At 59.7% G+C, this 23,867-nt stretch overlaps 1 protein-coding gene across 1 annotated transcript; it reads left to right on the top strand.

The window, feature by feature from the left end:
* Positions 1-1,733: 1,733 nt before the first annotated feature.
* On the top strand, positions 1,734-20,026 carry LOC132320928 (maestro heat-like repeat-containing protein family member 2B). Its single transcript, XM_059834571.1, has 34 exons — positions 1,734-1,737; positions 2,546-2,685; positions 3,384-3,506; positions 4,035-4,200; positions 4,603-4,701; positions 5,192-5,343; positions 5,733-5,876; positions 6,654-6,738; positions 6,850-6,963; positions 7,442-7,515; positions 7,857-7,976; positions 9,002-9,109; positions 9,305-9,464; positions 9,850-9,890; positions 10,157-10,298; positions 10,883-10,935; positions 11,375-11,482; positions 11,689-11,808; positions 11,994-12,116; positions 12,944-13,105; positions 13,332-13,454; positions 13,771-13,838; positions 14,199-14,334; positions 14,440-14,535; positions 15,004-15,108; positions 15,334-15,457; positions 16,410-16,510; positions 16,941-17,093; positions 17,649-17,794; positions 18,042-18,204; positions 18,501-18,697; positions 19,312-19,449; positions 19,641-19,752; positions 19,908-20,026. The coding sequence occupies exons 1-34, from the start codon at positions 1,734-1,736 to the stop codon at positions 19,944-19,946; spliced, it is 3,939 nt and encodes a 1,312-aa protein (XP_059690554.1). The 3' UTR covers positions 19,947-20,026.
* The last annotated feature ends 3,841 nt before the right edge of the window (positions 20,027-23,867 follow it).

The raw sequence follows: 23,867 nt of genomic DNA, 5'->3' as shown, positions 1-23,867 counted from the left end.
AGGCTGGAGCTGCATCAAGCAGGCTGGGACATATTCAAGCACATCACTGAGACCAACAGGCAGCAGCAAGAGCTGCAGCGGCAGCCGCCCTGGTAAGTACCTCCAAACAGGGAAGGTGCTTCCCCCGGCTGCAGGGCCAGCCCGGGGCGGGGAAGAGGGGACTTCTCTGACACTCCTCGTGAGACAGAAGCAGGTTTTGGAGCCTGGCGTTGGACTGGAGTTCCCTGATGCCGGAGAGGGGCTTGCGGGGGACCTGGCTGGAGAGAGAGGGATCCCTCTGATGGCTGGCTCTGCCCTTTCCAACCCAGAGTCTGTCCTCCCTTTGCAGAGGCCTGGCACCAAGACGTCTTGCCCCGAGGGGGGAATACCTGTTTGGGACAGCCAAGGTCTCGCCCCACCTGACTCAGCCCCAGGCTGATCCGCTGCACGGAAGGCAGAAGGGGCAGTATGGAAGAGGAGCAACACAGTAACCGAGCTCTTGGGAACCTACTTGCAGAAGCCCCTCGCCGCTCCCGGCCCACCCGTGCGTAACCACACAGCATCACACTGCGCCCCTGAAAGTAAGGCTGGGGCAGGGGAGGGCACCGGCCCGACCTGACCCTCTCCACAGGCCACTTCTCCGCAGGCTGAGGGTGAGGCCACTTCTCCGCAGGCTGAGAGCCAGGCCCCCCCACACCTGGGGGCTCCTACGCCTCAGCAGGAGCTGACGGCCGCAACCCCAGGCCCCCGCAGTCAGTGGCTCGGCCTGGTGCTGGTGTTACAGAACATCCTGAAACGCAGGGTCAAAGTAGTGTAAAAGGAATGGAAATAATGTGAAGAAGATACTTTGTAATGCGTGCACCTGGTATGTAGACATAAAATTACAGTTAAAAACTGTCTCCACTAACTAACAGTAAGGATTACCACAAGGTCGAAGTCTAGGAAAATAGAATAGAGTGCCAAAACTGTTTTAAGGCTGACCTGCCTCATTGTCATGTGAAACCCACACCTCCTAGCTAGAAAACGCCCCCAACCCAAATAAGCCCCCTCCCCTCTGGGCATGCGTAGGGAATTGGAACTGTATCTGTAAGATGAAGTAAGAAAGGTACTAACCAATAGTTAGTTAAGGGGTAGGAGCAGTAGGCGTAACTAACTTTGTCACCTGTTTTAAATCCCTGTCATGATTTCATCCCGGGGTGCATGCTGGCTGGAGAGATCCCCCACGCACCCGGCGCCGAATGCAGTAATGCCTGCTCTTTAATAGACCAGTGTGAAGGGGTTTCATTCCCGATTTCGGTGACACTGGCACTGAGGGAGGGAGCAGGAGGGCGCCCGACCGGGGCTGGGCTGGGCACCTTCCGCCTGTTCGTGCTGCGAGGCCTCAGGGCGAGGGCCCGCGCCTTCCCCTGAGAAGGCCCAGCACGGCCCGCAGGGCGGGATGGGCCAGGAGCAGCTGTGCCCCGAGGGCCCAGACAGGCTGGGCTGGGGCCCCCCATCAGCGCTGATGTTCTGGGCTGAAAATGGGAAAATGGGGAGAAACTTTGCCGTGCGTGTTTACTGGAGGCTTGTGGCCTGATGCTCTCAGGCCCTGGGTGCCAGCGAGGCTTTGCCAGATGGCTGAGTAACGCCGTGCGGCTGTGAGCAGTGGCACAAACTGCTCCGGTGGCCTCGGGTCCCTGGAGGGGGACGTGGATCGGGGACGGGGCTGGGAAGGGCTCTCGGGAGAAAGTCCTTGCTAGAACTGTTCGAGGACCATGAGTGAGTTCAAGTGATGGAGAATGGGGAAATCCTGCATTTCGGGGCCTGTGGGGATCCGCAGGGTGCTGCGTGTCTGGTCCCCGCCCCGCAGCGTGTCCCCAGCACGTGTCCCTGTGTCACAGCAGCCCTCTGTGAGGCGCCGCGCCCCGCACGGGTGTCACAATGGCCAGGCTCTATATCTTCCCAAGGGGCTGGTGCTGCCCCAGTTTCTCATGGCGTTCGCAGGAGGAGGACCCAGAGAGAGCAGTGCGTCCATCTGGGGGATCCTGCTGCCCTGAGGAGGATGAGAGCACTCAGAGGTGAGGCGGTGGTGGGGGGCTGGGGGCTGCTGCCTGCTGGGGCCTGCGTCGCCGTCACCTCTCATCCTGCTGCCAGGCACCTCCGAGAGGGCTCTGGCTCCATCCTCTCCCTGCCCTCCGTGGGGCAGCTGGGGACTGCTCAAAGACGACCTGGCCCGGCCAACTCTTGGTGGGGCTGCCCAGCCCCAGCCCTCCCAGCACCTCCTTGCAGGGTCCCATGTCCATGTCCCGCCCAGCTCGGGGCCCCCGTGCTGGACTCGCTCTAGCGCATTGCTGCCATTCTGTCACTGGGAGCCCAGAATGGATCCAGTCCCCCAGTGTGGTATTCCCAGTGCGGTCTTCCCAGTGCCGCAGTGAGGGGAAGACTCCCTTCCCTTGTCCCAGTGACTGCCCTCTTGCCAGTACAGCCCAGCACGGGCTGTTAGTGCTGGGAGGGGCTGGGAAGATCCTCCCCCCTCCCTGGTGCAAAGCCCTGCAGCCAGCAAAACCATTTCTTTCTTTTCTTCCAGCTCTCTGCCCGTGCTTTGGTTCTCAGTCCAGACCTGCACATCCTGAGGATGGAGGCAGGGCAAAGAAGGCTGTCCCTGAAGCCATCACTACCTTTGTGGCTAGTGGGGCTTCTCTGCTAAAGCGGCTGCAAGACCGTGAGGTGAGACAAGGGGGCTCGAGGGCTCCCCTCCAAGCCCTTGACTTCCCCAGGTGCCGTGGCAGAGGGGGATCTCGCCTGATGGCACCTCTGCCCTCCTGCAGGCGCTTCGTCCCCAAGCGCCGATCCTGCTGCTCCAGCTGGACTAATGCCACTGCTCCCTCCCTCCTTTCCCTGGGAGCTTGCAGTGCTCTCCTGGACAAGGCAAAGCCTCTGGCATAAATCCCAGCATCTCTCCAGCACCTTTGCCCAAGTGCTCAAGGCCCCACCTTAGCTTTGGTTCCAGAACTGTCCCAGCGCCTGGGCTCCTGCCTGTGCGAGGGGAGCGACACTGTGCCCCAAGGTGCAGGGAGTTCATGGCTCCCCCTCCTCAGGGACTGGTCTCATTCCCACATCTTCCCCTTCCTCGCCTGGCACTGTCCGTCTGACCTCCACCATCCCCCATCCTCAGGAACGACTTCCTAGGCTCCCGCATGGCCCTTTACCCTGGTGGAATCAACCTCCCTGTCTGGCTCTCTGGTAGTGTCAGAGGTGCTGTGGAAGATCTTGCCGTTCCCCATGGCTGTCCTGACCGATGCCTGCAGCTCGTACCTCGTGCCCATGGCAGAGAGATGATTTGGGGGGCAGTAGGTCTCTCTCGTGGGTCCCTGGCAACGAGGGCAAAGCAAGTCCCATCACTCCCATGTGTGGTCTGTCCCCAGGGTGACCGAGTGGAGACATACCGGGAGCTGGAGAGCTTCTTGCAAGGAGACGATGGCAGTTTGCAGAGCGGTGTCGTGAACCGCCTGATAGCAGAGGTGTCCAGTGACATGCGAGCAGCCCAGGTGAGCTTGTTCTCTTTCAAGGCCGCCAAAGCAGCCTGCCTCTGGCCCTGGTTTTTGGGGAAATCCAGAGCAGCACAGAGATGTTCCTCAACTATTCAGACCCAGTGGAGGTCCGAAGGGGACTCCTCCTTATAGGGAATTTGAAGAGGAGATGCAGAGAGTAGTGCAGAGAGGTGGACGCGGGGCTGTTTCTAACTGAGCGAGAGCTGGGTTCAAGCTCACTTGAGGAACAGCCCTGGGAACCCAGCAGCCCCGTGGAGAGGCCCCAGGGGGTCCTTGAGTCTGTGACAGTTTGTTCCTGGCATCTCTGCAGAGAGGGAGAGAAGGCAGCAGCACAGGGCTGTGCTAGGGAAAAGCCTCCCTGGTCTCACCGGGGAGCTGCTCGCCTACCCCAGGGTACAAGAGGCAGCAGGCGCCCGGCCTGAGCAAACTGCCCCGAGGGGTCTTGCAGGTGAGGCAGGGGCGTTCAGCCTGTCCGAGTGCCTCAGCCTTTTTCTCGGGAGTGTTTAACTTGTGGCACTTTTTCAGGATGTGACAGATGATGTGAAGATGGCTGCTAGCGACGTCCTGGTGGCTCTGGCCCGCTCCCGCTTCCACTTTGTCATGTCTGAGCTCCAGAGCCACCTGAAGGCCATGGGGAAGGTCCCTGATGAGATCGTGCTCCTCACCTTGGGCAAAATGGCCCGCAGCTACGGTACGGCACCCTGGGCCTCTTGGTTTGGGTAGGGGTCTGTGATAACGGGGAGAAAGCACCCTCCCCCTTCCTGAAGGCTCTGTGTTGAACTGGGGGGCTATGAAGTCGCCATGCCTCCTTGCTCTGTGCCAGGGCTGGCCGGCAGCTCTGCCTTACTAGCCCAGTCCTGGTTCCTGGAGGGTGGGAACCCACTGGAGACAAACCCGCAGGGTCTCTGCCCCGCACTGTCCTCCCCATTTCCCTAAAGGGCTTTCCTGTGTCCCCCTTGGGGAAGGCAGCCCTCCCCACACCCTCTGGCATGTCCCACATGGCCCAGCAGCCCCAGCCTTGCCAGGGATCGACCCCAGTCTCCCGTGTCTCTCACTGACCCTCTCGGTCCCTTTGTCCCTGCCTTCTCTGCAGCCCTGCGGTGCATCCCCTTCGTGGGAATGACGCTGCTTGCCCTGCGTGCCATGCTGAGCCGGGTGGGGAGTGGCCGGATCCTGCGTGCCGTCTGCAGTGGTGAGTGTCCCCTCCTTAGCTGGGGTCCCAGGGTCAGGGGCTGGGGTGGCCTTTGATGCGTCCCTGTGATCTCAGAGGGAACATGGCAGGTGTCAGCCCACAGCGAGGTCAGGCCTTGGCGATCCCAAACCGCTGTGAGTGTGCAGAAGGAGCGGGAGAAGCCCCGGAGGTTTCTGTGGGTAGGACGCGACGGTGCTGCACAGGGGAACTCCTGGGTCCCTTCCCATGGCTTCTGTTCCCCTGTTTCCCCTGGGAAATACTGGAGGGGAACAGGCCATTGAGGAGGAAAAGGATGGGGAGGAGGAGAGAAACAGTGGGGTGTTTGAAACCAGACACCTCAAGGGCACAGCTTGGCCTCAGATGCAGATCTGGTCCTGGGCTGAGCCCTGCCGAGCCTGGGACCGTCCTTAGAGCAGGCTTGGGTGAGGGTGCAAGGTACCGTCCCTGCTGCAGACTCTCACGTGCTGCCCTTCCCTTTCTCCTGGTGCAGTTCTGGAGCAATGGTCAAAAGGGGTCAATACATACTTCGGCAGCCAGGAGCAATGCCCCTTCCCTCGCAACGGGGAAGCGCAGCTCTGTGAAGACATTTACCCAGTCTTCCGTTACGCGCTGGTAAATTGGCTGGGCTGCGAGGAAGAAGAGGTAAGAAGTGCTGCTTTCCACGCCTGGGGCCACAGCGGGGATGTCCACGTTGGTGGGTCTGTCTGTGGCTGGTGGGGTGCGAGCAGAGGGGTGAGGGGAGGCAGCGGTCTGAATGAGAAAGCATCCCAGGCCGGGAGCCTGCTGTCACTGTGCCTGGGGCTGGAGGCTCTCTGGCAGGAAGCAGCTGAGTCCTGGGGCCTTTCTGCAGGGAGGGCTGGGGTGCGAGCGTGGGGAACTGCTCTCTCTCCTCTGGAGTGAGCCCTTCTGCTGCAGGGCAGAAGGGAAAGGGAAACCCCTCCCAGTGGGAAGGGCAGACTGGTGTGCAGGCGATGCTGAGTGCTAGGCAGACCTTCAGCCCTCCAAGCAGAGCCTCTCCCTTCCCTCTTCAGGACAAGCAGGCTGTGCTCAGGGCGGTGGCTGCCATGATGGAGGTCCTGCTGCGTGAGGAGCAGCACCGCGAGCATGCCTGGGAGCAGCTCCTCTGGCTGCTGCACCAATCTCAGGAGGTCCAAGACACCTCCCGGGTCAACAAGGTGAGGTGTTGCGCAGGGCCCGGCGTGGCTGCTGGGGTGGGTCTGCGCGAGTGCCACGAGGCACTGGGGAGCTGTGGGGTGCCAGGAGGAGCTGCGAAGGCCTTAGAGAAGGAACAGGGAGGGGGAGAGCAGAGGAGGCCTGAGACTTCCCCGCACTCTTTGGGCAAGAAAAGAGAAATGCGGGGAGGGGCCAGAAGGGAGGCAAGAGTCCCCGGGGCTCGTCTTCTCAGGAAGGGAGGCATTGCCATCTCTGTAGGGCTCTGTGTGTGGGAAGAGCTTTGCCCTAATGCCCAGGGCTGTGTCCAGTCCCGTCCAGTGAGGGCTGAGGTCTGATGAGTGGGAAGTGCTGGGAAACGGAGTTGTCAACAGCGGGCTCTGTTCAGAGGAAAGAGACCCTGCCGATGCTGCTCTGAGGGGAGGGCAAACAAGAAGCCCCATCCAGGAGGGTTTGTGGTTTTCCCTGGGAGCTGCTGTTAGGGACTCCCCTTCTCCCAGATGTGCCTTTAGGTAGCTTTAGCCTCCTCTTCCTCCCCCGTTGTCTCACAGACCTTCCTGCAGGCCAGGAACACGCCAGGATTTGTGAGACAGGTGCCACGTAGGTTCCTTAAGGCTGCAGGAGGCCTGATCCTGGCTGTTCGGAATGGGCCTGAGGGGCAGCCCTGTTCCCACAGTGATTTCCCTCTCAGCCAAGTCGCAGCAGGACTCTGGGAGAGGAGGGCAGAGAGCACCCTTTCTTTTCAGTCCCCCTCAATGCTGATGCAGATTTCTTTAAAACAGACCTTGTTCCCACAGCTCCCTGACGTGACCAAAGAGCCTGGCCTGGCCCCTAAGGCAGAACTTCCCCGCTGCATCGCGCTGCAGGGTAAGGAGAGGAGACTGGGCGATCCCCCGTCGTGCTGTGGCGGCTCTCTCCCTGTCCTCGGCAGTCAGAGGCAGCTGCCTGCTAGTGCAGAATGCGATTTCTTCCCTGCAGCACGAATATGCCCTGAGGAGACGGGCATGTTTCTGCACTCCCCGGAGAGCGGTGGGAGCAAGGCCGGTCGCGTGGCAGCCCTGGGCCTGCTGGGAGCGCTGGCCCACTCTGACGGTCAGTGCCATGGGCAGGGACAGAAGGCAGGGGTTGGGGCTGCTGGGCTGAGAGCAGGAACGGGCTGAAAGCGGTGCACCTGCACCCAAAAGGAGCTGCAAAGAGCGGGTCCCCCAGCCGAGCTGACGCCCTGCGACAGGGCTCGAGCTCTCCTCCGGCAGTTAGAAATGGTGCACACCAGGGATGATGCTCCAAGCTCAGTAACACGGGCAGGCTGGTGGGTGGGCGGGTGGGCTGGTGCACAGGAGCTGCTTGTACCCAAGTCATTTCTCACGTGCTCTGTGTTACCATATTACCATAGCTTTCAGTCCCTATAAAACAGCTGTGCCTCTGGAAATGGAGTCGCTCTGGCTATGCCGCTGCCTCCTGTGAAGTCAGAGTCAGGCCCCGCTTTTCTGTCCCGTTGGTGTGCGAAAAACTTGGAAGCTTCTGCCATTGGGGCTCTGCCTCAATGCACACCTCTCCATATCTCTTCCAGCACCTGCAGTGAAAGAGAAGCTGCCCCAGGTGATGGAGGCCATGGGGTCAGTGTGCAACGACCCCAGTGCCCAGGTGAGCTGGTTTGGGAAGGGACAGTGCCACCAGGGGAGGCAGAGGAAGCCTTTCCCTCAGGGCAGAGCTGGGGTGCCTGGGGAAGTGCCGGCACATTGCCCAGGCAGTGGGTGATGGCTCGTCCCCGGGGAGAGCTGGCAGAGTGGAGTGGGGAGGTCGCTGTGCTCTGTGGGGCAAATGCCCGTCCAGCCTGGTGCTAAAGCCCAGCCCTGATGGCCGGAGCGAAAGCTTCTGCCATGCGCTTGTCATCTCTCCGCGAGCCACAGAGGCTGCCCCCAAGCAAAGGCGGCTTCCCTTTGGGTTTTGAACAGGAGGACCGTAACCACGCTCTCCCCTGGCAGGTGCGGAGGGCAGTTCTGGAGTTCATCCGGGAGCTGCTCAGCTCCGGCTCCCAGAGCTGCTGGGCATGGGATGTGGTGGGGCACATCTTCAGTGAGTTCAGCCGGACCTCAGGCAGACTGGTAAGGGCAGAGCAGGACACCTGGGGCTTCCAGCAGTGCCTGGCCTGCGCTGAGAGCTTCTGCAGGCATCCTTGAGCATGGAGAGCTCCACGCTGCAGGGCCATCAGCGCCGGCGCTGCCATTGGAATGACCTGCAAATGGCTGTTCCTCGTGTGTGTGTGTGCTGATGTTGGTGGAGACGTCAGTGAATGATGAGGGTTTGCACCCGGGCGTGCCACCTGGGACTGTGGGGCTGCCTGCGCACCCCACAGGCTGAGCTGTGCCCACAGACACCTTCAGCAAAGCTGCCTTGCAAAGGGAGGGGTCTTCTAGGGACAGGACATCCTCCATCCTTAAGTGCTCACAGAAAATCAGCAAAACACAGCCACTGCAGCCAGATGGGCCTGGCTAGAGGATCTTTCTGTGGTGTTCTCATACTCTGGCCCTCCAAAGCATGCCCTGCCCATCCAATAGCAGTCTGGGGACCCGCATCCCTTCTGGCAAGGGGACAGGCCATCTGGCAGTCCCTTTGGTGAGTGTTTCCAGCTGGGTGCCCAGGAGATGAAGGATGGGCATGGCTGAGCCTTTTGCTGACTTGCTGAGGATCTTCCCTCTGGCTAGAGCCTCCCTCCAACCAGGGGATCTGTGGGTGTTGCTTTGCTCCAGGGCTCGGGGAGGCTCTGCTTTGGGAGCAGGGCAAAGGAAAGAGCCAGCTTCTCCTCCACATCTGTCGGGCTGGGCGTGCTGCTGCCAGGGCTGGCATCGAGCACAGCCCTGCTGAAGGGCACGTTCCTCACCATGGCACGCCAGCAGCATTTGGGCCCTGGGGGACCGTGCAGACAAGCAGTGTCTCTTTCTGCTCCCAGGCTTCCTAGTCCTTCCCAGGGTCTGGGAAGTGGTTCCCGAGCTGGGTCTGGCCATTCTTGTCCTCCTTCTGGAGGTCAGTGCTCCTGGGAGGTTGGCGCAGGAGCACTGGTGAGGCCATGCCTGAGCCTTGTCGGTCAGGAGCTGAGAGTAACAGGGGTTTTGCCAACTCTGTCTTACAGGTGGCAGGAGGCCTTTTTGCCTGGGTAACACCGGAGGAAGGAGCTCTTCGAGCCCTGTGTGTGGATATCCTGGGCTCGCTGGACGTCTCTCTGAGAGGGATGACCAAAGTAAGTCACCCTGTGCCCTGCTGCTGTGGCCACTTCTTGCCTTCAGGACATTTTTCTTCATGCTTCCCCATGCTGTGAACCTCTCCCCTCACATGTGCTGAAGCACACAAGGCTCAGGGAACCGCAGACTGTCACTTTTGTCTTTGAGCTGAATAGAAATGCTGATGTGGTGAATTGCCCGGTTCTTCTCTGCAGCTCCTGTGGCCGAGGCTGCTGCAGTATGTGGTGCCAGCCCAGTACAGCGGCATGCTGATCCCGCTCTCCCGCTGTCTCCGAGCCCTAGTTGAGAGACGGGAGAGCGCAGGGTGTGAAGAAGACGAGGAGGAGCCTGACGCCGTGGACTCCCAGGAGCGAGGTAGAAGCTAATGGGTTCAGCCAGGGGCTTGGCCAGTCTGTGTCTACATGCACCCTGCCAGCCCTCAGCAGAAGCCTGGGAGAACCAAAGGGCGGAGCCAGGCTCTGCTGCTGGGCACGAGGGGCTCTGCCCTGCATTGCCCCTTGCCCAGCGCAGAGGCCTGCCTCTCCTGCTCGCAGCACTCTCCTGGCGAGCCGGGGCTTGTTCCTGGCCATGCTGGAGCTGCCTTCGTCCCGTGCTGGGCAGCCCTGGGGATTTCTCCCGGGTCAGCGCCGTGGCAGCACAGCTGCTCTCAGCCCTCAGCCCTGTGCGGGGCATCGGAGGCGCGATGGGCAGGGCACGGAGGGGGCTTGTTGGCTCACCCAGCCTTTCTTCCTCCCCACAGCCCGGCTGCTGGCTCCCCAGGCCCTGCTGGCTCGGCTGCTGGTGAGTAGTGGGGCCCGGGGGAAAGAGCTTTTCTGGCCAGGGGTGGTGGGGGAGCCCAGGGCAGAGATGCTGTTGAGGCCCGTGCCGGGATCCCCCAAGGAGGAGGCAGTGTGCCTGAGACTGCCTGGGCCTGTCCGGTATCCCACTCCTTTCTTGGGGCTAGCAGCACCCCGGGTGCAGGAGCGGCATCGAGCTCCCTCCCTCCCTCCCGGGAAAAACTGCAGCTCTGGTGGCAGGAGTGACCCTTCTCTCCTGCCCTCGCCTAGGTGGTGGCAGCAGCTCCTCACAAGAGCGGCGAACGTGCAGTCGCTGCCTTGCAGCTGCTGCAGGCCCTGCATGGCAGGATACACCGAGCCTTGGGGGTGGTGTGGACTACCGAGATCCCCCTCCTGCTGCAGTACTTGGAAGGTAAAGTGCGGGTGGGGAGGGAGAGGCTGGGGGGAGGGAAGGGGGTCAGGAAAATGCAGCTTCCCAGCGTGACGGAGGAGAATTGTCCCCAGTTCCCCAGCACTTGCTCTGCAGCCTTTCCCCTTCCAGGGAGCCAAAGCTGAGGCTGGGGGCAGCCGTCCCCCAGTGTCGATTTGGCCCAGGGGATGGATGGGGCTGTTGATGTCCTTTTGGAGGGCAGGTCTTGGCGGCACCCCCATGTCCTGGCCGGGACGGTGTTTGGGGGAGGGACAGGACTGGTGCTCCTGGAGGGGGTGCAGCCCCTGGCTTTGGAGAACCAAGTTGCCAGGCCAGGCCAGGTTTGCAGCAGCTGTCCTTGGCAATAGCCTGGGAGAAGAGCTGCAAATCAGTGGCCCTGACAAATGTTCCTGGGATCCCTCCTGTGTCTTTGGCCTCACAAGGGCTTTGGTGTAGGTGCTTGTAGGCCCTTTCTAGCCTGATGGCCTGGGAATGTTGGGAGGTCTGACCGCAGAGGAGACCACAGGGCTCGTCTTTGGTGTGAGCTTAAATAGCAGCGACGGCTTTTGCTTCCTCTTGCTTTCTAGGGAAAACCAAGAGGTCCCTGGACTCTGCAGAGTGGGAGCATCGTGTGCTCAAGGTACAGCATCCTTGGGGGGTGTCACAAATAGAGGGGGAGAAGAGGGAACAGACAAAGTTGTGGGAGGAAGCTCGGGGCTGCCTGTGTAGGCAGCAGGAGTTGGGGGCACCTCCTGAGTGCCCTGTGCCTCCCCCCGCAGTAGGTGCCTGCCCGCTCAGAGGAGCTGCTGTCTGCGCACGTGCCACGGCTGATGGCTAATGCCCTCTATCGCTGTGGCACACGCCTTAGCACTGCCTCCTCCTCTATGTCTGGCATGCCGGGAGGGTCTCGCCTGAGGTGTTAGGAGAAGAGGGAGGCTGGTGAAAAGAGGGCTGGGTGGGGCAGGGGAAGAGTCTGCCATTCCCAGTAGCTCCCCTCAGCAGTGTCCCGGGACATGCGAGCGTAGAAAGCATCCTGGCCAAGGGCAGGGGAACACTCGCTTCCTCTCTGTTCCCCACAGTTCCTGCGAGCGTCGCTGGAGCCCATCGAGGACAGGGCCTGGACCATGGGCCTGAGCCAGGAGCTGAGCCAGCAGCTGGGCAGCTCTGCCCCCGGCTCCTGGGAGAAGGTGTGTCTCCTGCCCCGCGCCAGGGCTGGGGCTCTGCCCACGCAGGCGGTTTTCATTGCTTCCCCTTCTCTTGCCCCCAAAATGCACCTCCCTGGGCTACTCCAGTGGCTGGCTACCACCAGGGGTGGTCGGGTCTGTCTGGGGCCAGACCTTTCCTGACAGGTCGGTCTATGACCACATCTCGGACGTGGCCTCCTCTCTTGCAGCTTTTCCTGTACAAGGCCCTTGGGACAGTGCTGGCAGCTTGTCAGGATCTCAGACACGTCCAAGGGCAGGTGCTGAGGTTCCTGCAGGAGACAAACCCTGTGCAGCTGTCTGAAGCCCAGGTGAGGTGATGTTCCTGTCCTGCGCATCCCCTGCCTGTTCCTGGGGGAGAGGCAGGGCTGCTCCAGACCTCGATTTCCCCCTTGCTGCCATTTCCCCCTTGCCGCAATGTCCTGCCTGGCCGTTGTTGCTGGCCATGGCCGAGTGCCTGGGCTGGAGCCAACTCCCTGTTTCTCTGTGGTTGCAGGGAATGATTTCTGTTGTGTCCCACACGGCTGAGAGCCACTTCCATCTGGTCTTGGACACAGTGAACATGTTCTCCACCGCTTTCACCAGAGGCTGGTTTTATCAGACTTCCATGGGCTGGAAGGTAAAGGATCCAGGGTTTCCCTGTTTGGCTTTCCTTTTTTGGCCTTCTTTCACTTCTACACCTGCAGCAGCCAAGTTGTGGCAGCTGCCTTGAGATAAGCATTCGTGTAAGAGCTAGCCGAGACCTCTGTTTCAGAGGGGACGTCCTGGCATTGGGGCCCCTGAGGTGTCTTTGGAGAGGAGGGGGTTTGACACCGGGTGGATCAGAGCCACCCAGCTGGGGCAGCTGCAGCGGTTGCTTGCTTGCAGCCACCTTGCCCCTGACTTAACTTCAGCAGGAGCTGGCGACAAGGGGGTGGGCACGGTGTGACACTCTGACCCTTCCCCAAAGCTGAGGGCCAAGAGCAGGAGCCTGGTGAAGTCTCACTGGCTCTGCTCCCCACCTGGGGGCTGTGGGGAAGCCTTTCAGGGCAGGGCAGGGCCCTACAGAGAGAGCGGTGCAGCCTGGCCTGGGGAGGTGAGCAGAGTGGGCTCATCTGCACCCCTGACGAGCACGGGCTGCGTGTCTGAGCAGGACCGTGACAGGCTCTGTCAGATACCTTTCCACAGAAAGGTTCCAGGCAGCTCCCCGACCTCTCAAATCAGTGGTAAAAGAGCCAGCAGTGTGTGCGATGCTGGCTGTACCTCATCCCCATCCCCATGCGAGATCCCAAGCTGTGGGATGGGAACAACTTCTGGCCTTGGAACTCGCAGCTCGAGGAGTGGCCTGGGGAGCTGCTGGGAGGTGCCCAGGGAAACAAGGAGCTGGTGAGGGTGCGGGGCAGGGCCTGCCGCAGGAGCCTGCCAGAGTCCCGGGGCTGACCTCTCAGGGCATCTCTGTTGACACAGGTCCAGCAGCGGCAGAAGATGGAGAGCGCCCAGGCCATTCGTGCTGCTCTGATGTGCACCTACAGCGGCATTGCACTGCGTGCCCCCAAGGAGCAGCTGCTCACCCGCGTGGATAAAGAAATCGTGGGCAACATCCTGCGGCTCTCCAGAGCTAAACAGAGGGTAGGAGCATGGGGCACACAGGGCAGGGATGCCTGGGTGTCCCAGCTTCAGCCCCTTGGGGCTGGGGTGCACCGAGGTGGACGGTCCCTTTCTAAAGATCTCCCAAGGAAGGGTTTGTCCTCAACGTCCAGATCCAGCCCCCCATGGGTTTCCCCTGCCCATGCTCTTCTTCCACCTCTCAGCCCTTCAAAGAGTTGAAGGGGTGCTTTGCTCTCTTTGGCCTCAGGACTTGCAGCTCAAGCTCGCCCTGGTGCAGAGCATCACCGAGGTCAGCTGTGCCATCCAGGCTGTGGGCGACTGCGGCAGCTTTGAGCTGTCCTTAAAGCAGGAGGCAACGTGGACCTTGCTGGTGAGTGCCTGTAGCCGGGGCGGTCGCACGGGGGAGTTTTGGGCTGTGCCATCGGACTCGTTACCCCAGAGGCACGATGGTCTCTGGGCTTCACGTGAGCTCCTGGAGCTGTGTCCGGAGCTGGTGGGGCTCTTGAGTGCTGGTGCTGGGTGGCTGTGGCTGGGGAGCAGGGTCCCTCCTGCAGTGCCTTTGGGGATGCGTGGGGGTGACGGGGCAGTGTCTGCCCAGGCCTGGCAGCAGAGCCTGTCCCCAGGGGAGGCGGGAGGGCTGTCTCGTGCCCCTGCCAACTCTGTGCTTCTCTCTCTGGGACTTGCAGGACTGGATCAAGGGGGAGCCCTGGGACTCCCTGGTGTATGGAGTGTTCCAGGCCCTGGAGGAGTTGAGGTGAGGTCTGTTCCCCGGGCTGTGGGGACTCCTAGTGTGCCCCATCCCAGCTGGCTGGGGCAGCCCCAGTGGCCTTGAGCATGGGGCCGGGAGCTGCTGGGGCTGTGGAGTGGGAGGGTGTTCCCCATGTCGGGTGTCTCCCACAGGAAGGGAGCCCCCGAGGTTCCTTAACCTGGGGGCAGGGGTTTGCCTGCTGCCTGGGAGGAGGCAGGAATTGCTGGCGCTGAAGGCAGTGCTCGCTGGCGTGGGCGGGGGTGTTGGATTTGGGGCCCTCGATTAGGAGGAACCCAGGTGTGGTTTGAGCCACTCTGGAGACAGTAAATCTCCTTTGTGTTTTCTCTTCCTTTTTCCTCTGGCCAGCAAGCTGAGGCCACCTCTGAGGCGGGAGGAAAATCACAAGCTGCTGGCAGTGTGCTGCCAGACTGTCTTGTCCTGTCCTTCCAAGGAGCAGATGAAAAAGGGCAGGAAGACAGTGAGGGCAGCTGTGAACATGCAGGTACCCGCTGGCCAGTGCCTGCCCACCCCTGGGTCAGGATCCCACCTCAGTGCGCCCCGGCAGCCCCCATGATGCAGAACCTCAGCTCTGCTTTCCTGCTTTCAGCTTCTGCACAGGAGATGCGTGGAAGATCTGGGCCATCTCCTAGAAACCTTTCTGGAGGCAGAGGTGACCTCTGCCTGCTTTGATGACATGGTCCATGTGAGTAGCCGTGGGGCAAGAGGGAAAGTGTTTCAGGGGCAGAGAGTGGAGGCCTTAGAGGGTGTTAGGAGGTGGATACCTTTCCTGCAGGAATGTGGGGCTTTGGCTCCTTGCTCTGAGGCTGTGCGTCTGGCCGGGGCCAGGGGCTGAGCTGGGGGACGGGAGCGCCCGGCCACTGCAGCCTCTGGCCAGGCAGAGCAGTGGGCCCTGTTGGAGGGAAAGCCCAGAGCCAGCCCTGAGCTGGCTGAGAGCAGCCTGGAGGAAGGCTGGAGTGGGGAGACGCTGGCAGTGTAGCAACAGCAGCCTCAGGGCAGAGGCAGCTGGAGGGAGCGAGGCAGTGGAGGCAGCAGTGCCAGTGCTCGGTGGGGCTGGGGTTGGCACTGGGAAGGGGCCAGAGAAGGAGGGAGTTGGAGAGGGATCTCCGGGAGAGAAAGATGCCTGTTGTGAGAGAGATGCACCCTGCCTCAGGTCCTGAAGGGCTGGCTCACCTCAGCCAACGAATGGGAGCGGGAGAGAGCCCTGCAGGTTTGTGCCCATGTGCTGGGAGCTTGCAAGGAGCGATTCGAGCTCATGGTGAGTAGAGCCCCCTCGCGTGCCCTGGCGCCCTTTTCCCACCATTCATGGCCCCAGAAGGGAACCCTGCCCAACTGGGTGCTGGGTTTTGGGGCTCCAGGGATTACGGGGCAGCCCTTCTGCCTGCCCCTCTGCCCGGTCGCTGCTCAGGGAGCAGGATGGGCGATAGAGGCGAGCGGGTGCTGGGGCTGCCTGCGACCCTTTTCCTGCTGCTCTGCCCTGCAGAGAGGACGTCCTTGCAAGCGGTTCGGCTCCCTGGTGGGATTGCTGGCAACTCTGACCAGCGACTGCCTGGCCACGTCCCGCCAGAGGGCATGGGTCTGCCTTGGCTACCTTCTCCAAATGCAAGGTAAGGAGAGTGGGCGCTTCCCAGCCTTGCTCAGCCTGATCCTCCCTCCCTTCCCGGCCTGGCACCACTGGGATCCTGCAGGGCCAGGCCCTGTCCCCAGGAGGGAAGCGGGAGGCAACGTGCTTGGCTGGTTTTGTGCCCCCACCCTGTTAGCCCTCTGCCTCCCTGGACATGTCAGGAAGGATCCCTGGGAGAGGGTCGCTGAGTCCCACCTCCGCAGCGCATGTGTGCGGTTGGTCAGGGCCATCCCCCACTGCTGTCTGAGAGCAGGACATTGCCACCAATGCTGGGGACTGTCCCCCTCCATGTCTGCCCCCCTCCACGTTCCAGGAGAGACAGAGGGTGGTCAGACAACTCGCTCGGATGAGGCCCCTGACATTCCAGAGGGTGCCTTCCCCCTTGCTCCCTGCCTTGAGCCTGGAGAGACAGGCAGCTCCCCAGGCAAACTATCCAAACTCATCGCCGCCAGGGAAGAAATCTCCTGCCGAGCACAAGAGAGGAAACCAATTTGCTGCCCAGAGCAAACTGGGCAGGGAAGAGGGATCTGAACTGCAGACCCGGGGCGTGCCGCAAAGGGTTGTGTTTGGACCGTTTCCTCTTCAGGCAGCAGGGTCTGCCTGTGCTGAGGCAGTCACGGGGAGGTTTCCTGCCTCCCAGAGACAATGGTGGCCTGTGTGGGAACAGGGGACACAGCTGCTGGGATCAGAGGCCAGTAGCTGCTGAAACCCTGAAGCCCCAACAAATGGTTCGAGGAGGAAGAGGGCTCTTTCCAGCCCGGGATTTGTCAGCCATTTATCGGGCTCGGGAAATCCTGCTGCACCGAGTTCAGGAGGGCCCTGGGTTTCCCTGTGGCTTTCACTGCCACCCCCTGGGTTCTCCTTTAGCAGTATCTAGGGCCAGAGGTTGCCTTTCTGTGGGCGTGACTCCCCTTTTCTTCTGGTGTTTGTTCCAGCCAGGACCATGGAGGTGGTGCCTCAGGCAGATGAGATCAGGTGCCTTGGTGAGGAGCTGAACAGCCCAGACACCGTGCAGACCTGCGCCAAAATAGCAAAGGTAACTGGCCCCAAAAGAGCGGGGTGGGGGCCCAGCTCCTGGGCTCCTGCACATCTCCCTGCTCCCCTCCAGCGTCCCTCGCTGTCTCCAGAGCAAGCTGTCCAGGATGGCTGTTGTTAGCAAGTAGCAGGAGGCTTTGAGACAAGACTGTCCTTCAGGCATGCTGGAGCAGATACCGTATATGTGTGCGTGTGTGATTGCTCTTGTCAGAATACAAATTTGGTACATAATAAGCAAACAACATGGGGGGCGACACTTCCCAATCGGGTAGCTGCATCAGATGTGAACAGCACTGTACGCATAGCAGGATGAAAAAGTGATTGCCCCCTGCACGACTGCCGAACTAACAGTTCTGTCAAGTTTCCTTTCCATTCTGAATTGCTGGAGCAGAGCTGTGACGTGGTCTCTCTTGTTCCTGACTTCTCTCCAGGCTGTTTGCAAGTGCATCCCTCCAGCGCAGGCTACGGACTTTCTGACTGCCGTCCTGCCCAGCTTGCTGCACGTCACACCCACGTGTGTGAAGCCACTATGGAAGTGGGTGTTCATCTTCCTGGTGGAATGCAGGAAGGAAATAGTCCAGGAGGTAAAGGCGACCTTTTTCCCATTTGACTTTGTCTTTGCTCCTGTTGGCTGTTTAACGACACCCTGTGCAGTTGGCACAGGCTCAAGAAATGCCACCTGTGTGTCGAGCCAAGGGGCTGCTGAAGGACTCAGGTGCCCTTGCAGAGGCCCTGCAAGGCGACTTCAGGGTCTCAAAGAGCGTGTTTGGTTTTGCTCTTGCATCGCTACACACATGTGGGGAGAGTTATTCAAGCGTTGGGTGTGAAACGTGCCCGTGTCCTCTGTGTGCACAAGGGCACGCAGCTGCTCGTACGGTTGGGCCCAGGCACATGCAGTGACTGAGTCTGTGCGTGTGAGCGCGTGCATGTGTGCGTACGTGTGCACAGTTGCCAAGAGCACACCCAGCTCCAGACGTGAGCCAGGGCCAGGCAGGGTGGAAGGGGTGAGGTTTCAAGCTAGGTCTGGACCCTGTGTCACGGGAGCAGGCACTGGTCCTGTGCTGAATGACTGTGTCTGGGCCCCGCAGGAGGGGGTAAAGGATGCACCGAGCCCTTCTTTCTCCTCCATTTCCATTCAGGTGCCAAAAATCCTGAAGACCCTTTGCACCTACATGCGGCAGAGCACCCACAGGCCCTTCCTGCTCTGGGCCGTGTTTCTCCTCGCCCACTTTCACCAGGAGCCCGTCGTCAGCAGTCTCCTCCGGAAAGGTCTGCCCATGGACAGGTACGTGCACCAGCCACTTCCCCACTGTAGTCAAACAGAGACCCCACAGCTTGCGTGCACTGGGGTGGCCCAGTTAAGAAGCAGGTCTTTTTTCTGCCTGAGCTGTCTTGAGTGTTGCAAGACTGCGTGCTTGTGTCTCTGCCGTGACTGGGGCGTTGTAAGCCCCATTGCAGAGGAGGAGAAGGTTTGAGGGCACTGCAGGACTGCGAAGATACGGGCTCAAGGGTGAACATCTGTTCCCTTGCAGTGACACGGTGGAGCTGTGGAGGAGCCTGGGGAGAAGCACCATTGGGATTCAGGTCCTGAGGTGCTTAGTGGAGAAACTAAACAGAGCACGAAACAACTGCCTGGGGACCAACTCCTCCGCTTGTGAGTGGCACAACCATGAGACTGCTCTGGAGACTTTGATGGTACGTTCAATGGCAGACACGTTTCTGTAGCTTTGCATCTGCTTTGTAACTCCTGCTTCGGAAAAGGGGGAGTCAGGTGCCCTTTGCAGATGCCCCTGGAGACTCCCAGGGCGCTGTGCTGGGCCGGCCTCAAGCAGTGTGGGGAGCTGGGACAGTGTTGTGCTCCTGAGCCACAAGGCTGTCGGAGAAGTGACAATTGCGGACAGTAACCCCCCTGCCCCAGGCAGGCAGGGGAACCAGGCTGGTGGGAAAAGGCCTTGCCTGAAGAGGGGCTTCTTGGTCACGTTTCTCTGCAGATCACCCGTGCCATCTCCGAAGTGGTGCTTGCCCTGAGGAGCACGGAGGAGCTCAGGCAGCTGCTTCCCCACCTCCTTCCCAGCCTCCTGAGGTGGGCCAGCGAAACCCTGGGCGAGGAGCGGCTGCTTTCCCCCCTGGGAGAAGGCGGAAGACAACTGTTCCTCAAGGGCCAGGTGCTTGAGGAGAAGCCGTGCAGGTAAGGAGCCGAAGGGGCAGATGGAGGGGCTGGCTTCGGTTCCCCTCGCCAAGGCACGTGCCTTTGTGGGGTTGAGGGAGGGCTTTGCCTGCCCCGCTTCCTAGATGAGCAAACTGCTCGTCGTGGTTGGGTTTACTTCTGCTCCTTCATGGGGAAACTCCAGCTCCCAGGCAGGAAGGTCTGAGGCAGCTCGTGCTGTGGACGGCTGTCATCTTGCCTTCTGCATACCCTTGCATGCACGATAGCTTTGCACTCCCTCAGCGGACCCCCACCGGGGGGGAGCGTGACTCTTGCGGGCAATGGCATCATTCTTCACAAAATGCTGGTGGGAAGAGGTATTAGGTGTTGCCTTGGTTCTCTAGCATGGAGTCAGTCCAGGGGCGTGGAGTTTCTTCTGCTTCAGTGGGTTTGGGGCATGATGAAAATGCCAGTGTCGTTAGCTGCAGTCTACGAAGCATCATTCCTGGGGTATTTAGCTCTGCTAAAGAGAAATCTTCCCCTAAACTGCAGTGATTTGATCTTTCTTTGGTTTTGTGGTGCTGCTGCTGTTTTGATTTTTTCTTGTTTTGTTTGCCTGTGTTTTGACTGGGTTTGTGTTTTGTTTCTTTTGCCAGGGTTTTCCTTATGGCTTTAGAGTTGGTGCTAGGCAAATGCATGGCAGAGAAGTGGATGCGGCTGCTCATGAATCGGGCAGCGTGGGCTCTCCTTGAAGACCCCCTGACCCATTCTGATGGGGTGCGTCTCCTGACCAGGTAAGAGTCGCAGGGATGCACATGGCTGCCTCCTGCGGGGCTGTGCCCAGGGAAATGCCTGCAGGACCCTTCCAGCATGCCTGGGAAGCCGTCCTGAGCTGAAGAATAGTATCTGCATTGGTGTACATGAATTTTGGCAACCTGGCCTTCCTGGGTAACTGTGTGTCCCTCGCTTGTGCTCCCTTGCGCAGCGTCCTGGTCCATGCTGGGCTTCTATCACCCTGTCTGAAGCAGACCCTCTTCCCATGGCTGGATTCCTGCTCAGTTAAGCTGCGGGTGACAGCTACAGCCTTCTTTGCTGAGGTAAGGCAGGGGGTGGGGAAGGAAGGGTTCAGAGGGTTTTAGTGAGATCCGGCTCCTTGGGACGTCTGTTTTTGTGGGAAGATCCCTGGAGCGGAGCAGACAGGGGAGCGCCTGGCCAGGACCAGGTCCCCACAGCACTGCCTGTGTCCTTCCAGCTCTCTTGGGACTGCAGCACAACAAGGACCCGCGAGTGAAGCAGGCACTAGAGGAGTCTCTGCACGATACCTGTCCCCAGCCAGCACCAAGGAGTTAATTAAATAAAGCTCAGCACAAGATGCCTAAAGGGCAGTGTATCTTTTTTCCCCCGATGGCACCCTTGTGCTTGGCGGGACCACATGTGGGTGACACCGAGGCTGGGGGCTGCCAGCTGCATGGCCCCTCCCGGATCTTCGTGGGCTGGGCACAACGCAGTCATGCCGGGACAGACCCCAGAGCAGGGGTCTCCCCATGGGGTCCTGGGGCCTTGCCGTGCCCTCCCACTGCCCATGGGGATCCCCTTGCCACCCCTCCCACCACGGCACGACCACCTCTGGCACCAGCAAGGGCTGGCGCAGGGAACAGCCCAGGGAACACCCTGACCATACCACCACAGCAGGCTTTGCCCTCCCCGGTGTCCTGCCATGCTGGGCCCCCCCACAGCACTTGCCCAGGGACACAGTGGGGGGGTATCAGGGGAAAAGGGGGGCACTGGGGGGAGTAGGGGGCACTGGAGGATGGGTGGGGAGAACCAAGGGAGGCACAGCAGTTTAGAGGGGTGTGGTCAGGGGGCAGAAGGGTGGCACTGGGGGACAAGTAGGGAATGTCGGGGGGATCTTAAAGGGTCAGCTATGGCTCAGGGGCTGAGCAGAGGGACAGAGTGTAGCAGAGGGCTCTGGCTGGCCCATCGGACCCCTGCCCACTAACACAGGCCCCACTGGTGCTGGTCCCCAGCCCCGGCGGGCCTGGGCACATCTGCGTGGGGCAGGGGCAGCTCCACACAGGGAGCCCACCAGCAGAGATGCAGTTTCATCCCTCAGGCTGCTGGGCACCCTGGCCCTGCTGCGAGCCCATGTAAGCCTCTGGTCCCCTGTCCCGGGGGTCCCACCATCCCTGTGTTCCTAACTGAAGACCCTGCAAAGATTGCTCAAACACGTGCTCCTGCCTTGCACAGTCACGTTCCTTGACAGAGGTGGGGCTGGAGCTGGAAGAGGGAGTCAAGCCCCTGACTGGGTGGAACACCAGGCCTGGGGAGGGTCCTGCTGTGGAGGGGGCACCAGCAAGGGCCGAGGTGCTGGGGGTTTCCCTGGGCACCAGCAGTGCTGAGGGCTCTGGTAGTCCTGGGAGGTGAGTGTGCCAGGCACGGGGCAAGCGACTGAGCTGGACCTTCTCCAGCAGCAGGCATTTGTATGAGGGGGGCTCAGAGGGACCCCTGTCCTGCCCCACTGCTGCAGGTCAGTCTGAGGCACGTGTGAGCCCTGGCTCCCTGCACATCGGGCTTTGCGCTGCCCTCAAATGGTCTGAGCCTCCTCCCAACCCCACAGAGCTTCTCAGCCCTGCCGGTAACTCCTATTTCCCCCTGACTTGCCGCTCGCACGGACCAGACGCCTTGGTTCAGCTGCATCTCCTGAAAGAAAGCAAAGGACCAAGAAGCCAGAGACATGGGGAGAGAGGTCCCTGCAGAATGGAGTCCCTGGAGATCATCCCTGGGCGTAACCAGAGAGGAGCAGACTAAGCCATGGAAGAGGCTTCTCACTTTATTAAAGTAACCTTCCTCCACACTGCAAGAGGACAGGCGAGGAGAGCAGAGTCCAGATGCACGGACCTGCACACGTTTGCTCTTGAACGGGGCTGGCTCGTGGGGGTGCAGCCTCCAAGACACTAAAACAGAGTGGCTGAAACCGACGGCACAGCACGTCTCACCCAAAGCCAGGACAGAAAGCCTGCACCCAGCTGCCCAAACCCCCCAGATGTGAACTGAGGCTCCTGCCCCAGACCAGAACATGGCCAGACAGACCGGGCAGGAGGTAGAGCTGCATTTACAGCACGGCCGCTCAGCTGCAAAGACCCGCTCCACCTGAGATTGTAACAGAGGCAGGCTGGCTGCTGCTCACACTTTGAGCAGAGGAGGTATTGATTGCCAACGACAACAACTCCACATCTGTCAAAGGCCACGACCCTGCCGTCAGCTGGGGAAAGATGGCCCAGACGGCCGGACAGGCTCCTCGGCTGGGTCCCTTACTGACCTTGCTGCACCTCCAGAACAAGAACCTTGTGCCGCATTGTTGCTGCGACCGGAATTGCCATCTCTAAGGTAGGAACTCAGCTGCAGGGCTTAGAAATGAAGAAGTAAACAAAGCTTGCCACCATTTCCACCATGCACCATGCACCACTCCTGTTCTGAAGCAGGGTGTCTGCCATCTCAAATTACATCTCCCTGCAAACAGGCCCATCTCCCAGCAATAGGGCCAAGACAGCGTTATTTGCTGTCACAAATGTGATACTGTCACTTACGCTTATCTTGCAAATGCACGCTCAATTACTCTTGGACAGAGATTGTAACGCTCAACGAGCAGATGCAGAATGATAGAATAAACTGATCTGTGCTATGAGGGTGTATATGCACAGCGCGGGAGCAGATTACCAGCCGGTAAGATCTTCCTGACAGAGATTTTATATTCTGCAAAGCTTAAGCTTTTTGTGGGAAAGTTTTGTATTTGCGAGAAAATCATTAGACTTTCACCAATCAGAAATACTTGACACAGTAGCTCCAACTCAAATTACTTCCTTTCCTGAAACACCTTGAAAAATTTCATATCAAGTCTCATGAAAAAGTGGAGTTTTTTTCCCAAATCACCTCCATCGCCTTATGAAAAATAGACTTTTGGCTCAGACCCACCGCTGTGGGCCAGGCCAGCCGCAGGACTTGCAACACACAAACCTGCACAGCCTTTCCCTCGGACACTGCCGCAGGGACCCTCACGCAGGTGGTAACAGGGAGGAAAGTACAGCCTGGGGTCAGGAGGGGAAAGCCTGAGAGGGAAGCAAGTGTGCCACAAACCAAAATATGTCTTTAACGTTGTAGTGACTCACCAACGTTGAAAAACATCAAAACTGAGGCATAACACAGAGCGCTCTGATTTCAGGAGAACCAGATTATTTGTAAATGAATTTCCACCGTGAAAATTTTCAACCTTAACATGTGGGGTTTGGGAAACCTTCCCCAGGAAAACTCCAGGACAGGAATCATAATTTTCCACCCCTTCTACTCCATCCAGAACAGCCCTGAATGAGGAAGCTGGACATCACTTCAGCAATTTCTGCAACCACTTGCAAGAACACTGGGTATTCTTCAAACCACAGTTACGGCAACACGGTCTTCGGGATGGGTCTTAAACTTCAGGAAACAAGGTGGGAAGTCTGAACCAAAAAGGTAAATAAGGAAAAGCCTTGGGGATGAAGTCACTAGGCTGCCTCAGCATTGCCTGGAGCAGCTCCACACGGGGACCAGCCCCACATTGGTTTTACATGGGCAGGATAGGACAAATTCATTTTAATACATACTAACTAATTAGTATGAAAGCAGATTCTCCCACACGCTGGGAGCCCAACTGTGCCTCCCCAATGCCGCACCTTAGGAAGACGGACGAGCACTTCCCTGTTTCTCATCCTCTCAAGAACAACCTTCTGCAAGATGCTAAAGCCCACGACATCCCGTCACCAGAAGACAGGAATAACAAGTTCCCTGTCCATGGACTGAGACGTTGCCTGTTCGCACTGCCCGCCGTTCACGTTGCTGTCCCTGTGCACTCGCACCTCTAACACACGTTCTTAAGAGAGAGGCTGTAGCCCTGGCTTCCAAGGGAATTATGAAGTCAGGGGCGAGGAGTGACAGCTCCAGTGTCACTGGCAAGTCACCCCTTCTGACACTAGAGGAGCGGCACATTACAGCTCCGGGAGCAGTGGGGAGGATCTCCTGCTGAATGGATTAATGCAGCACGAGGTGTTGCAAATCCCCTGAGCCCTTCCTCGCTCCCTCCACTCCTTTGTCTCTCCCCTCCTCTCTTCATTCACAATCACCTCCACATTAGTAACAAGCGAGTTGGAAGGCCAGTACGAAAATTTCGGAGCAGACCAAA

The sequence above is a fragment of the Gavia stellata genome, unplaced genomic scaffold (assembly GCF_030936135.1).
Source record: "Gavia stellata isolate bGavSte3 unplaced genomic scaffold, bGavSte3.hap2 HAP2_SCAFFOLD_170, whole genome shotgun sequence".
In the NCBI taxonomy this organism is placed as follows: domain Eukaryota; kingdom Metazoa; phylum Chordata; class Aves; order Gaviiformes; family Gaviidae; genus Gavia; species Gavia stellata.
The sequence above is the reverse complement of the archived record's forward strand: the minus strand, read 5'-3'. Positions and strand labels throughout refer to the sequence as shown.

Coding starts and splice junctions, on each gene's coding strand:
- LOC132320928 (XM_059834571.1), top strand. Junction 10,936..11,374: donor GGGAGCATCGTGTGCTCAAG/GTACAGCATCCT, acceptor TGTTCCCCACAG/TTCCTGCGAGCGTCGCTGGA. Junction 17,094..17,648: donor GGAAGGAAATAGTCCAGGAG/GTAAAGGCGACC, acceptor ATTTCCATTCAG/GTGCCAAAAATCCTGAAGAC.